Below are 14,744 nucleotides of genomic sequence, written 5' to 3' on the forward strand. Positions count from 1 at the left end.
AAGGTAGAGAGTGACCAAAAAAGACAGTGCATCACCTCAGGCCTCCACACATGAACACATAACTGCGCCTACACATGTGAACATATGTACATGTGTGCATACCACACAAATAAATACACAAAATAAAGGGGTAGATAATAATGAAGAAGACACACACACACAGCAGCAGCAGCAAGTTGGCTCATTTGGTGAAAACACTTGCCATGTAATCCTGAAAACCCAAGTTTAACTGGCAGAACTCAAATAAAAAGCCAGATTTAAAAGAAAAAGAAGCAGCAGCCAACTGCGTCGGTGTGACTTGTGGTCCCAGCATCCCAGTGCTGAGATGGAAGGCAGAAGGAGAAGTGTGGACGCTCACGCAGCAGTAGGGGCACAAAGACCTTCCATGAGATGGAGCAGAGAGTCCACTCCTGAAGGTTGTCCCCTGACTGCCACAGGTGCACTGTGCACACGCACAGCATAAGATACATCCTGAAAATTAAAAATAACAGTTAAGGTTGGGGATATGGCTAAGTGGTTAAGAGTGATTGCTACTCTTAGAGAGGAGCAGTGTGTGGCTTCCAACACCCACAACAAACGAGTCGCTTATAAAGTACCTATAACGCCAGTTCCAGGGATTCTGATGCCGTCTTCTGGCCTCTGTGGACACACGTACTTACCCACAAACACATACTAAAAACAAAGAACAAAACAAAACTTTTCCAGACATAGTGGCACATACTTTAATCTCAGCCCTTGAGAGGCAGAGGCAGGCAGATATTTGTGAGTCTGAGGTTACCCTGGGCTACATAGTGAGACTCTCTCTCAAAAACCAAAAATGAAGAAGAAGGAGGAGGAGGGGGAGGAAGAGGATAGTAAGAATTAAAGTAGTTGGGTGTGGTAGTGCATGTCCTTAATCACAGCACTCAGGAGCAGAGGCAGGTGGATAAATGTGAGTTCGAGGCCAGCTTGGTCTATAAAGCGAATCCAGTACAGCCAGGGCTACACATAGAAACTCTATCTTGAAAAACAACAACAACAAGAATTAAAGTAAACGACTGAGGTGGTGACTCGATGGGTAGAAAAGCCTGCTTTACAAGCATAAAAGTCTGGGTAAACTCTGCAACAGCTGTTTGAAAAGTTGGGCATATGTGCTTGTAATCCAGCATTGGGAAGCAAGGTAGTCTGGCCCTGAGCACCCTCTGACAACTCAACAGTGAGCTTCGGTTCTTTGAAAGGCCCTGTCTCAAGGCAGTGGGGCCGAAAGTGGTAGGGGAAAATGTGTGCACCCATGCACACATCTTTGCACGCTTGTGTGTACCCCCATAAGTAAATTAAAATAAGAACTGGGCCTAACAAAGGTAAACTTTTAAATAAATTATGGCAACCTGTGCTGTTTGGTGGCCAGGCATACAAAATCAGGTCAGCAAGATGGCTTAGCAGGTAGAGGTACTGCAGCGAAGCCCAATGACCTAAGAAAGTCAAGTCCTACAGGCTGTCTTTTAACCTACATAGCACTGTGGCATGTGTGCACCCCTCTTGCACATGCACACATACAGATGAAAAATTAGCAAAATCATTAACCTGAATTTCCCTTTTCACAAACTATAACTAATAATGTCTTTTATTTCTTACAGTTATCTGTGAACATAGAATGTGTCAACAGATATAAAAGGATTCTGATGTTTCTAAACTAAACCTTTCAAATTTTAAGAATTGTTCCTTAGTTGTTAATCAATGGGGTTGTTTTGTTTTGGTGAATAAATGCCAGAGAACCCATGACCAGAGTGGCCTGGGGTGAGATTAGAAGGTGTAAAGGAGTTGTTTTATATTGACAAAGTACCTAGTGGTGCTCATTTGCTTGTCCCCCATGAGGACACTGGAGATGTAACTTCTCTGTGCAGCCCCCACCTGTTCTCGGGCAGCGGCGCTTCCTGCTGCTGCATCACGTCTCTCACATCGTACCTTAATGTCATTCCTCGCCTAGCTGAATGGGTCGTCCCGATAGTGGGCGCCCTTTAACGATGTGTCTCATGTTCCTGTTATCTGGATTCTTCAGGCATGATGATTCCAAGTGATGTGCAAGGTCCCGGCATGCTTGTCGATCTTCCAGCTGTTGCCCCAAGAAGAGAACAAGAAGATTTGCCTTTGTACCGACTCCCCAGCGCCCGGGTCGTCTCCAAGCCTTCCTCACACATGGGAACGGTGTCTTCAAGATACGCAAATGCTGCATGGTATGGTGTCCTTCCTCTGCCTCTCCCTTTTTCTTCCTCCTTTAAAAAGTTGTTGGGAAGTTACACAGAATAATGTATCCACTATTTATTATTATTATTAACTTGTCATATAAAGTGGTATGTTTTGTGTCATTTTCTTACATGTGTGACTTTGTCCTTTATTCTACTTCATCCCCTACCCCCAGCCCCCCAGCTAACTCTCCCCTGTGCTCCATGCCCACTGTGGCTTGGCTTTTGTTTCTAAAAAAAAAGAATGTGCAATTTTAGTGAAACGCTTAGAAAATATAGAAGAACATTATGGCTAAACCTATATTACACAATTACTAGTAAAAGTTTACATATTACTTAAAATTACGTCACACCTAGAATTCTATATTTTTATTCACATAATGGATTGCATACAGTATTTGCTTAGAGAATGGGCTGTTAATTTAGAGTTTCTATAAACAGACTAGCAAGTGGGCTTGAGGACAAAAGGATGTGCAGAGCCAAGCCTTGGAGAGTCTATCTGGAGTCATGCCCAAGACACGCCATAAGACGCATGGTTCTAGAGTAGGAAGCTATGGTGGGACATTACTTCTCTGATAAGGTGAAGGCTTGTAAACAGGTTATTTGAGGACATGTCGAGGATGAAATATCCCTAAATCCATAAAGTAAATGGAAGCCGTTGCATCTGGGATTAAGGTGTTTTCTGACATCTGTCATTGAGAACATGGTCAAGAATAGGTGAAGCTCCTGGGTTTAAAGGATCATCCAGGAGAGTGTGGCCTTTGAACTCTTGCCACAGGTGGTGCCCGAGGCCTGGCTGGGGAGAGGAAGGAGCAGCGGGGAGGAAACCAAGTCTAAAGCTGATGAATTGCAAAGCAGGGCAGGAGCTACAGAAAGCCAACAACAGGCCACAATAAACATTTTTATGTGGCTCTTTAAGCACAGAGCAGTTTTGTTTCTCTGTGTTTTGCTATTGGGTGAAAATCAGACCGTTGAGAATGGAAGAGAAAGGTCAGAAGTTGGACATGGCAGGGACTGGGTAGTGTTGAGACTCCTGCCCATGCGAAAAGGCTACGGGAATGCATATTGCCTAGATAATCCAAGGTAAGGAGTATGCACACGTACACACACACGTGCATGCACACGCTTATATTTTATTATATCTATTTTATTTGTATACTTATTTTTATATTTTATTTTATTATTTGATTTTAGTCATACATTTATTGTATATTATTATATCCATGTACATATAAATATATAAACGCAGTGCAGGGCAGCCTGCAGAGGGAAGCACATGGATAAGCCAGCAATAGTCTTGCACTAGAGACGTACCTCAGAGTGGAAAGGTTGAGAACAGACTTCATGACATGTCAGCACCTTGGGGTTTTTAGTTTGTCTTTGGCTTTAGTGTTGCTAGTTGGATCTGACAGGAGTGAAGCTGTTTCCCTAAACCAGAGTTTGTTAACTGACGAACTGGGAAAGATAGAAACACAGGTCAGGCCCATCTCCTTCTGTGCAAAGAAGAGTGGGCATGGGTGTGCATTGCTTAACTGTCCCAGCCTCACAGAACCAAGTTGCACTCTGCCACCTGTATCTTCTCCACAGGTGAGCACAGAGGCAGGTGCAGGTGCAGGTGCAGGCACAGGCACATAGGCTCCAAACTGACCTTTATCTCAAGACATCAGTCTTGTATTCCAGTGTTGGCTTTTGGTTTGCTGTCAGAGATTTAGAAAGTGTTTAAATTTCAGCAAATGTTAGGGGAGTTTCTGTGAACTGTGTTTCCTAGTCTCACAAGGCAAGACTCAGGCCGAAGGCTCACAAGTAACTATTTCCTCCACCAGGAGCCTCCCTGAATAATACACAGTTCTTCCTAAAGGTGGTCTTTAAATAACCAGGATATCCTCATGCTAAATGGCATTTGTACACTCTGATGGGAGTTTAATGTAGTACAGCAACTGTGAAAATCAATAAGGAGGTGCTAGAAAAAAAAGTCAGAATTTGAGCTAGTGTACGTCTGTATATTCTGAGATAGCATGCCTCAGAGACGTTTCCACATCTGTGTTCACTGTTGCACAATTCATGGCAGCTGAGTAGTAGAACTAGCCTAAGTGTCCAGCAGGAGAAGGACTGGTCAGGACAGTGTGACACAAATGCACAAGATTTGGTTCAGCTGTAGAAACAAGCTAGACTCATCCGGTTGGCACACGCCTGAAATCCCAGCACTCAGGAGGCAGAGGCAGGTGGATCTCTGTGAGTTCAGGCCAGCCTGGTCTGCAGAGCAAGTCCAGGACATCCAAGGCTGCACAGAGAAACCCTGTCTCCAAAAAAACCAAAACTAAAACCCAACCCCCTCCCAAAAAACAAAAGCAAACAAACAAACAAAAACCAAAAATGAAATAAGCTAGACTCAGAAAGATGAGTGTTGCATGTTTTTTCTCTCATGTGGAGCTTAGGTTTAGATTGATACTTTTGTGTGTGTGTGTGTCTGTGTGTTTGTCTGTGTGTCTGTGTGTGTATGTGTCTGTGTGTGTGTGTCTGTGTGTGTGTATGTGTCTGTGTGTGTGTCTGTGTATGTGTCTGTGTCTGTGTGTCTGTATGTCTGCCTATGTCTGTCTGTATCTATGTCTGTGTGTGTGTCTGTGTATGTGTCTGTGTGTGTCTGTGTATGTGTCTGTGTGTGTGTGTCTGTGTGTGTCTGTGTGTCTGCCTATGTCTGTCTGTGTCTGTGTGTGTCTGTGTCTGTGTCTGTGTGTCTGTGTGTCTGCCTATGTCTGTCTGTGTCTGTGTGTGTATATATCTGTGTGTATGTGTCTGTGTGTGTATCTGTGTGTGTATGTGTCTGTGTATGTGTCTGAGTCTGTGTGTGTATGTGTCTGTGTATGTGTGTCTGTGTGTGTATGTGTCTGTGTGTATGTTTCTGTGTGTGTGTCTGTGTGTATGTGTCTGTGTGTGAATCTGTGTCTGTGTCTGTGTGTCTGCCTATGTCTGTCTGTGTCTGTGTATGTGTCTATGTCTGTGTGTCTGTGTGCGTGGGATGGGAGGGAAATCAGTACTAGGAAGAGTGCCGTGAAGGGAGGTGGAGGTCTAAAGTGAGGGGAAGGCACAGGACAAGGTAAGAGTGTGTAAGTGAAGCAAAAGCAGCTGGAAGCTAGTGTGTGTGTGTGTGTGTGTGTGTGTGTGTGTGACCATTAAGAGAGTGTTAGGGAGCCTCACAGGGAGGGAAATAAGCTCAAAGTATAATGAGGTGTGATAGTGTCACTATGAAACCCATTACTGAGTATAGTAACTAAAAATATTGATGAAAGCAATCCAAAAATAATTTTAAGTCTCCTCAGTGTTTGAAATATTTGTGCAAATTTACATCCCAATATGTACAATAGAGGCATCTGACTTATGCTGTTGGATTCTAATTCAGATTAGGCAGTATAGCCATTTGTTGTGGTAACGTGGATTTGTTTGTTCAATTGTACAGCCCTCCTGACTTTCTGAACCTTACTTAGAGTACGGGTAACTGTCACAAGTTACAGTGTGTGTTCACCGGCCCCTTGAGGAGTGATAATAGGTGATGAAAATGTGCTGAGCCTCTTCCAATAGACGATTTCCTGTTATATCCTTATCAAAGAAAAAGAAATCCAGTTCTTTTCGTGTGCTAGACACTGTCTTGCTTTCTCACTACTGCTTGTGAGAACCAATAGTGTCATTGTTAGCCTCACGGGTCAACATGACACAAGCCTAGAGTCACCAAAGGAGAGGGGAACACAGTGGAATGATGCTGCCCTGGGGGCGTACCTGTGGGGGATTTTTTGAGGGTAATTATTGTAGAGGGGCAAGCCCACTTCAGGCGTTGGCTGTATAAGAAAAGTTAGTTGACCCTGAGCTGTGCAGCAGGGCCACTTTGCATCATAGTCTCTTAAGGGCTCTGTTTCAGTCCCTGCCTTGAGTTCCTGCCTCTGCTTCCAGAGAAATACACCCTTTCCTCCCCAGATTGCTTTTGGTCCTGGTGAGGGATGTAATTCCTGTAACAACAGCGTAAATGGGCCATGGAAGCCATTTATGTCATCCTTATAGAAATTACATCCCTTAGCTTAAAAAATCAGAAACCAAAGCAAAGAAAACGTTCACAAATACCAAGGGATTTTTTTTTCTAATTTAAACAGTGAAAACTAAAAATTTTAAAACCCCTACTTGTTCTGCTTTGCTTTCTGTTGCTGTGATAAACACCATAAGCAAAAACAGTCAGCACTCTAACTAGTTGCTCTATAACCAGTTATCACTAGTTACAGTTCAGCGTTTCTTGTTATCCAGCTCAGCAAGTTGATCTTGCTGAGGTAAAAATAAAACAGTGGGTGTCTGGACTGTCCAGTGAGCTGGTCGGCCAATCAGCACAAGGTTTGAGAAGCATACTTAGGCCAGGCATAGTCACTCACACCTGGTGTACAACGTGAGACTCTGTACAGAACAGAAAAAAATGGTCTATGTTGGTACCAGTGCAAATGTGAGATTGTGCAAATTAAAGGCAATCTTTTAGAATAAGAACATCGTGTTTACCAGTTTTTAATCATTCTGTGGTACCCTGGAGCCATGTGAAAGGTTGCTGCATCAAGTAGTAAAGCAGTGAATGTTTGCTTTTATTTATTGGTGGGAGTACTTTAAAAGGTTAAAGGTTAATTATTTACCTTTAGATCGTGCAGTTTTGATGCGTCTAAGGACTTTCAAAAATAAGACTGTCTTGTGTTTCCCTTACAGTGAGTTACCTGAGAGAGAGGAGGGTGAAGGAGAGGAAACACCAAACTTCAGCCACTGGGGGCCACCAAGAATGTGAGTGCACGCCACTGCCCTCCTCAGCTCAAGCACACCCACCCATGCTCTGTTCTGCAGCTTATTTAGTGTGCTGGCTAGGCTTGGGGGTGCTTGCCACAAGCTAGAGTCATCTGAAAGGAGGGGACCCTTGCTGTGATGCATTTCCATAATTAGTGATGGATGTGGGATGTGGAAGGGTCCCCAGCCTACTGTGGGTGGTGCCAGCCTGCCCTGGTGGTCCTGGGCTCTACAAGAAAGCAGGCTGAGCAAGCCATAAAGAGCAAGCCAGTAAGCAGCACCCCTCCATGGCCTCTGCATCAGCTCCTGCTCCAGGTTCCTGCCCTGTTTGAGTTTCTGTCCTGATTTTCTTCGATGATTAAAAAGGGATATGGAAGTTCAAGCCAAAAACAATAAACAAAAAACAAAACAAAATAAAACCCTTTTCCTCCTCAACTTGCTTTTTGGTCATGGTGTCTTGTCAGCAACAGAAACCCTAACCAAGGCACTTAGTCATTGTAATTGAGACTTAAAATAAGTAATATTTTCTGTGCTGAATTTTAATTCTCTTTTGTCTTGTCTAAAGTCTGTTAGCCAATATTAGCAAACTCTTTGATGCTGTCTTAGAGAAAGCGACTTAGAAATGTCCCTCTGGAAGCAGTCAGTGATGGACATCGTGCCTGTCACAGTCAGTTATCGGTGAGGTGCCACCACAGTAGGTGCTCCACAGTTACAGGTCTAGAAATGGTGGTTGGGGCTTCGCGCCGACCAGCTTCTCTCTCTCTCCTCTCCCGGGCGAGACTTTGTTTGCGTCTGGTTTGGGTTCACAGACCAGCTCATCTTCTCTTGTATGCGATTGTCTGTACAAGTACTTGCCAGGCCACCTGGGTTTTATGATTATTAAGTCCTTCAGTATTCCCCTCTGTTTTTATGCTGTGTTACCCACCCCCCACCCAACCCACCATTATTTTGCAATTCTGAGTTTTGTCTTAGAGACTCTGATGATGTATTTTTGGAGTAATTTTAAAATTGAGTTGACGCCTGGTCATGCTTCTGTAGTTAAAGCAAAACTTACATAGGAGTAAATTTCATTTCATACTTCCTTTTTGTTTTTTAAGTGACACTGCATAAAAACCAAATATTTGTTTAGGTATGTGTATGGGTATGTGGGTGACGTGGTGGCACATGCCTGTAGTCCTAGCACTTGGGGACCTGAAACAAGAATTCCAACTCAAGGCTGGCCTCGCTATACAGTGAGACCATCTCAAGTAACAGTGAATCAGTAAGTAAAAAACAGTGATGTAGAAGCAGAAAGCAAGGAAGCCGTGTAACCTTGAAAGCGGATGACGGTGACCTTCTGCAAAGAACCTCACACTCAAACCTTCTCCCTGGGAAGGGCGGTGCATTGTGAGCTGCAGTAACAAGTTTAGTTTCCTCTGGAAAGCAGGGGCTTTGTTAGAATGAATGTGTGCTTTCTTGAGTCTTCACCTCTTTGTTATTTTCTCAGTGTCTCTCTGCTGGCATTGTTCATATAAGTGAGCGGACTGATCGTACTTTGGTAGAGAGGCATGTTATGTCTTAACTAACTCATCTTCGAATCTCAAGAATTGTTTCTTATTTGAGAGATTTATCTTTTCAAATTTTAAACTTTTACATGTCACAGATCTCGGTAGGATCTTATAATTTTGGAGCTAGCATCCTTCATATGACATCTCTAAAGTACATTAGCAAATTTTCATAAAACATGAGCCACAGCTATGCCACACATGGAACACTTACGATGACAATACAGCAGTTTTAATTACCTTACTCAGGAGTGTATTTTCTTTGTCCCTTTTACAGTGTTGAGATTATTAGGGAGCCCAACGTGTCTCTAGGCATCAGCATTGTTGGTGGACAAACAGTTATAAAACGCCTGAGGAACGGGGAGGAGCTTAAAGGGATATTCATCAGACAAGTGTTGGAAGACAGTCCTGCAGGGAAAACCAATGCGCTTAAAACTGGAGATAAAATTCTTGAGGTAAGTGAAGTTGAAGCAACGTTTTACTCACAACGTTTGCGTCAGTGGAAGCGTCACTTAAGCAAACTTCATGTTTAGTGTGATTGGATTGAGTCGGTAACGTCCATTTGTGGTGCCTTAGTTTGTATGCCATATGCACACTCTGAGCATCTCTAGCTTGTGAGGGGGGAGCAAGTAAAATGACACGGCAAGAACTCCAGCTGACCAAAGGATTTAGCATAGCACTGTACATAGAACAGATGCCAGCTGCTTCCCTAGACCCTGTTGCCACTTCCGGGTTCTGTGCTTGCATCTTGTCTACAGAAGGAAGTTGACCTTGGAAGGGGACGGATCCATTGCTCATGTATGTTCAGTTTTAGGGGAGACAAATCTTATCTGTTTTTAAGATTCATCCTTTATTCATTATCTTTACACATGTGTGTGAGTGCTGCATGAACGTGTGTGTGTGGGTATCTTGTGAGTACAGGAGACTGCAGAGGCCAGAAAATGGCTTTAGATGCTCTGGGAACTTGAGCTACAGGTGGTTGCGAGCTGCCGTGTAGGTGCTGGGATCTGAGCCCAGGACCTCTGCAGCAAATGCTCCTATCTGCTGAGATGGTCCCTCCAGCCCTGGCAGCTAAATATTAAATGCCTGTGAAAACACTCAAAATTCTCTGAGATCAGAACGGATGCACGCATTGGGCTTTGTTGGGTGATACCGCAGTGGTCATCTGTAGGGCCATGGAGCCCAGGTCGGCCTTGAGCCTGTGCGCAGCGGAGGCTTGCCATACACTCCCGTGCATCCCACCTTCACCTTCGGCCAAGACTGCAGGTGTATGTCACCATCCCCAAGTGTGTAATTACCAAACACAAACAAGTGTTTTGTTTCTCTGGAATTTGTGCAAGCGTTACTTGCCTGGATTTTATGCTAAGTCCATTTTTAAATTTGATTAAAACTATCAAACTCCTCTCGGGATTGACTGAGCCATTTTATATTCCTACCAGCTATGAGTGAAGGACTCAGTCTGTCCACATTCCCCACCTAGAGACGATGTTGTCTATGTGGCACACTAAGAGGCCGGCAGTGACGCCCTGCTGAAGCTTTCATTTGTGTCCTGTTGGCTGCTGTGTGTCCATGTGCTTGTCCTCTCCCTGAGCGGCCACCTGCTTTCATCTTCTCTAAATTAGGAGTTTGGGGCCTAGAAAGACGCCTAAGTGGCTGAAAGCCCTGACTCCCATTCCACAGGGCCTGGTTAATATGCTCCCACTGCCTTCTGCAGGCTGCCCACACTGCTGATGGCTCTAGCTGTAGGGGATCGCATACCCTCTTCTGGTCCCTGCGAGTACTGGCACATGTGTGACACGTGTACACTGGCGCATACGAGACACGTGTACACACATACACAGAAATAAGATAAACCTTTGAAGTTTTTTAAGGTTAATGGTGGGCCTTGGAGATTACATTTTACCTCACATTGCGTCAAGTGCGATGAATCATTTGTCTCCTTTTTTCCTGTGACTCCTGCTATAAAGCAGAATTTGGTTTGTTTTTATTCAGAACCAGTGTGAGTTCTGTCTGCATGTTGTAAATAGGTATCGTTAAGCAATAACATGAAAGATTCAGATTCATAAGAACTTCCTTAAGCTTTCTTTCTCAGAAATATGTCCTCATGCATGTGAGCAGGCGAGTTCCTGCATCCTTCTTCTAACCTTGGGAGAACCGAGGTCCGCTGCTTCCCCGTGTCAGTTCCCTTCGTCACCATGCCCATCTCCCACCGTGGACTCCGTTAGGGCAGCACCAGCATCCATCCTTCAGTCCTGTTCTTCATCCCCCTGTAGCACTGTGCTGACCCCGCTGACTGAAACCCACCCTAGCCACTAAGGCATTGTTCTGTACTGGACTTGAAGCCCTGGTTGTGTGCTTTTAGGAAACTCTGCACCTCTTAGTAAGTTAGGCTCTGAGTTTCCATAACAAGGAGCCCTGAAGGTTGTAAGTGCTCTCAATAAAAGAACCTACGTGTGTTTGGACACTTCTTTTGTTAGCACAAACCGAGATGTAGTCAGATTCTGGGTTGTGATGATGGTTTAAGTAGCTCAGTTTAATGGAGAGACAGTGAAAGTCTGGCAAGGTTCCCCACTCCCGCCCCATGGCGTGCTTCTGTTACATGTAGCCGTGTGCTGCTGCGGAGAGACCTCGGCTGGGACGGAACCTCACCAGCTTCCAGCTCAGGTCATCATAATGAAGGTGGGACTGCTGTTGCAACTGAACTCTTTGCCCTCTACCCCAGGTGGAAACATTATTTTCCTTAACCACAGTGTGTGTGAAACAGTAGAGCATTTCTCATATGGTGGTTTCCACTCCCTAGCTGCGGTCAAACGCGTTAGTTGCTGGCTTTTCTCACACCCAGGATGACGCACACGGCCTTGGGCTAGCCCGCCCACAGTCTGGTGCCTTTCTAACAAGAATGCCTTCTTCGTGTTTCAGGTGTCTGGCATAGACCTGCAGAATGCCTCCCATGCAGAAGCCGTAGAGGCCATCAAGAGCGCCGGAAGCCCTGTGGTGTTCGTGGTGCAGAGCCTGTCATCCACCCCAAGGGTGAGGTCTACTTCCTAACTCAACAGGATTGTTCTGTTCACCCCACTCACCTCTGTCTCCCAGTATCCCCACAGCGTTGCCGCTGCTTGGTTTACTAGTAGGAAATGTATTAGCTTCACACAGATTTAGCTTTTTCTGTCGATTTCTGTTTTTACACCAAATTTTGATATGCTGGCCTAAGTTGAGTCAGGACCCTGTACGTTGGTTTAAACAAGCCTAAGGGTCACAGGGTCCTGTTTTTTGTCCCTTCTTGCCTGCTTTCCAGTTCAGCTAACACAGTGACACACCACTTCACTTGTGTGACAATAAATAGAGTCAGGTATAAAAGCCTTGTAGAGAAGCCATCTGATGCTGTGCATGCTTGACTCTTGTAAACACAGATACCTTGTCAGTGCTGTGCTGGTGTGTGACAGGCTGTGTAAATCTCCATAGTCGTGAGTCCCAGAAACGGGAGCGGTCTGTACTTCCGAACAGTAGGAGCACATTGTTAACAGTATCCCTTGTAGACCTTCAGGGAATACAGAAGATAAGACTTGAGTGGATCGCTGGCTGCCCCAGCACCCCGGCTCTGATGGGATGCTTTACACACAGAAGAGCACTTTCTGCACGGGGCCCCAGCACTGGCCACAGCGGGAAGCTCCGCTGTGCAGCCGTGCTCCAGCACTGTGCCTTCCATTCTCAGTGTGTTGCTCTCCCCAGTGAGACTAACTGAGAGGGTGAGCTGCACACATCCTCTCTTCTCATATGTTTTGAGGTTCAGTTAAGCTCGTTGGAGTCCAGTTTTTAAACTACCACATCTTGTAATATGGGGAATGTAGTTGTGGCTATGCTTTTATTTCTACAATTGCATTCCATAGGAAATTTGGCCAGACTGTTCTTTGCCAAATGACACATCCTAAGGAACTATTGTGAGTGAAAATGAGTCACCCAGGATTTGCGTTATGCAGCTCACCTTAAGTGCCCTGCTGAAAATTATTTAGAACATTTGAATGGTTATAGATTCAACTGAAAATGTCGAGCCTCTAGAGCTGTGGCTAGTGAGCTGAGATACAAGGCTTTTCATGGACAACATAAGCCCAGCTGTAAAAACAGGAGCATTGCCTCAGCATCTTCCCATGCCCATGTCACTTGGTCCAGGGAGCAGAGCAGGATGCCAAACTGTGGCCTCTGGCCTCCATCCCTGAGTATGTGCTTACCAGTGGTTAGTCACCAGGCTGACTTGTTCCGTTTTTAACCTGGCTCAGCCCAGAGTAACTCCCAAGCCAATGACAAATCAAGTTTCGTACCTTTGCTAAAGGGGTTCGGATTAATTCTTGCCACAAGTCCTCAGGATGGAAGGTGCCAGATGCAGACAATGCCCTTGAGGTTTCATCACTTCCTACAGTTTGCAGTACTAGCCATCGAACAATGGGCTTCGTGCATGACAGGCACTGTACTCCTGAGCTACCCTCCCCCGCTTCCAGATTTAATTTTATTAAATTAATTCCAAGTGCTAGGGATCAAACCCAGAGTCTCTCACATGCTAGGCAAGCAACCTAACCACCCCTTCCATCTTTAGCCCCTAATTTTTATGTGAAACAAAGACTTACACAGATGTCCATGCTGGGTTCCAGTTCCTGAGCCTACTGCCTCCCACGGAGCTAGGATTACAAGTGTAGGCCATCTTGCCCAGCTGTCTTAGACATTTTCACAGTTCATGTTAAATTTTGAGCTTTCTTCAAAACCCTAAAAAGAAATCATTTCCTAATGCTGTGTCCCTCAAAGGACTAATGTGTGGCAGTGTTTTCATGCTGGAAAATCATCCTTGTCCTTGTCAGCCACACGACAGCTCTCGTGGCCACACCAGGACCGGCACAGACACACCCCCTCCTGGACTTCCGAGTCTCGGGTGTTTACAGCACTCACCTTACTTAGCAGGCGTTCATTTGTGAGCAGACCCTGTGTTCACTCTGCACTTCCCTTCGGGAACTTCTATGCCGAGGAAATATTTTCCGTATAATAGCGTAACTGCTTTCGGTGGTAGCATTGTGTGTATTTTTATACCCCACCCCTACTTCTAACAACAAAACAACCCTTTTGAAATTGTAAAATCTCCTCAGCCATCCCTTAAACACCACTAGGAATTAAATTTGAACTTCACTGTTCTCCAAGCACTCAGTAAACACATCTCTGTGCTACACCCGTCTAACTCCCCCAGGAGCAGTGTGATGCGCTGTTTCTTTCTGTCCAGCATCCTGGCTGTGCTTCCTTGTCACACGGCTTTACACTGGTGCCCTTCTTTTCCTACGTGTGCATTTTTCATATTCATCGCATGAATTTACTTTTCACTGTTACATGAACACATGGCCTTCTATTTTCCTGTAAGAGGTAATGCTTTTGGTGAGCGTTGTACCTTCTGAGCATTGCCGGTGGCTAGTATATACAGACGGATGTGTTTGCTCCTCAGAACGGGGACATCATGTGAGGCAACGGACGCTGCACAGCTCTCAGCGCCTGCCTGCCTTTTATCTCTCTGCCTTGTTTTGTCATGGCAGGAAGCCGACCCCGGGTTGTTTTGGTTTTGGGTTTTGAGAAGAATCACTTGCCTGTAGGCTGTCATCTTGTAAGCAGGTTGTTAAGTGTATGTTGAGTAAGGCGGAAGTACAGAGCCAGTGCTCACAGGGAATCTGACTGACAGGTGAGTTATTGCCAGAGCCAAGAGATAGCTCAGGGCAGAGCATGTGCTGCTCTTCCCGGGACCCAAGTTTGCTTCCTAATACCCATGGTTGGCAGCTCAGAACAGCGTGTGATACCAGCTCCAGGGGATCTGACACCATCTTTTAGCTTTTAAAGACACACACACACGCACGCACGCACGCACGCACGCACGCACACACATGCACACACACAAATAAACCTTTTAAAGAACTTAGTGCAGTCGTTTTTATTGAAGCAAAGCATTTCTCAGCCCTTATGACTTCTGAATTCATTTACTTAATATAGTAAAAGTGAATAAAATTTTATCTTAAATTGCATTTAGATCAAAGTGGATGGTTTTGTCTTGTTTTTAATGTTCACTAGACAGGCACTTCTTTTAATTTTCTGAAAAAAAAATTTTTTTTCCTACCTTCATGTCAGCCATCAGGTTTTATGCCATAATTATTTGTGT

At 44.9% G+C, this 14,744-nt stretch overlaps 1 protein-coding gene across 1 annotated transcript in view; it reads left to right on the top strand.

The window, feature by feature from the left end:
• Patj (PATJ crumbs cell polarity complex component) overlaps positions 1–14,744 on the top strand; it is a 284,333-nt gene that overhangs the window by 115,303 nt on the left and 154,286 nt on the right. The window contains exons 22-25 of the mRNA XM_051164507.1: positions 2,039–2,213; positions 6,951–7,022; positions 8,844–9,021; positions 11,486–11,596. Of these exons, the coding sequence (XP_051020464.1) occupies positions 2,039–2,213; positions 6,951–7,022; positions 8,844–9,021; positions 11,486–11,596 (536 nt within the window). The remainder of the gene's footprint in view (positions 1–2,038; positions 2,214–6,950; positions 7,023–8,843; positions 9,022–11,485; positions 11,597–14,744) is intronic.

The sequence above is a fragment of the Acomys russatus genome, chromosome 2 (genome assembly GCF_903995435.1).
Source record: "Acomys russatus chromosome 2, mAcoRus1.1, whole genome shotgun sequence".
Lineage (NCBI taxonomy): Eukaryota > Metazoa > Chordata > Mammalia > Rodentia > Muridae > Acomys > Acomys russatus.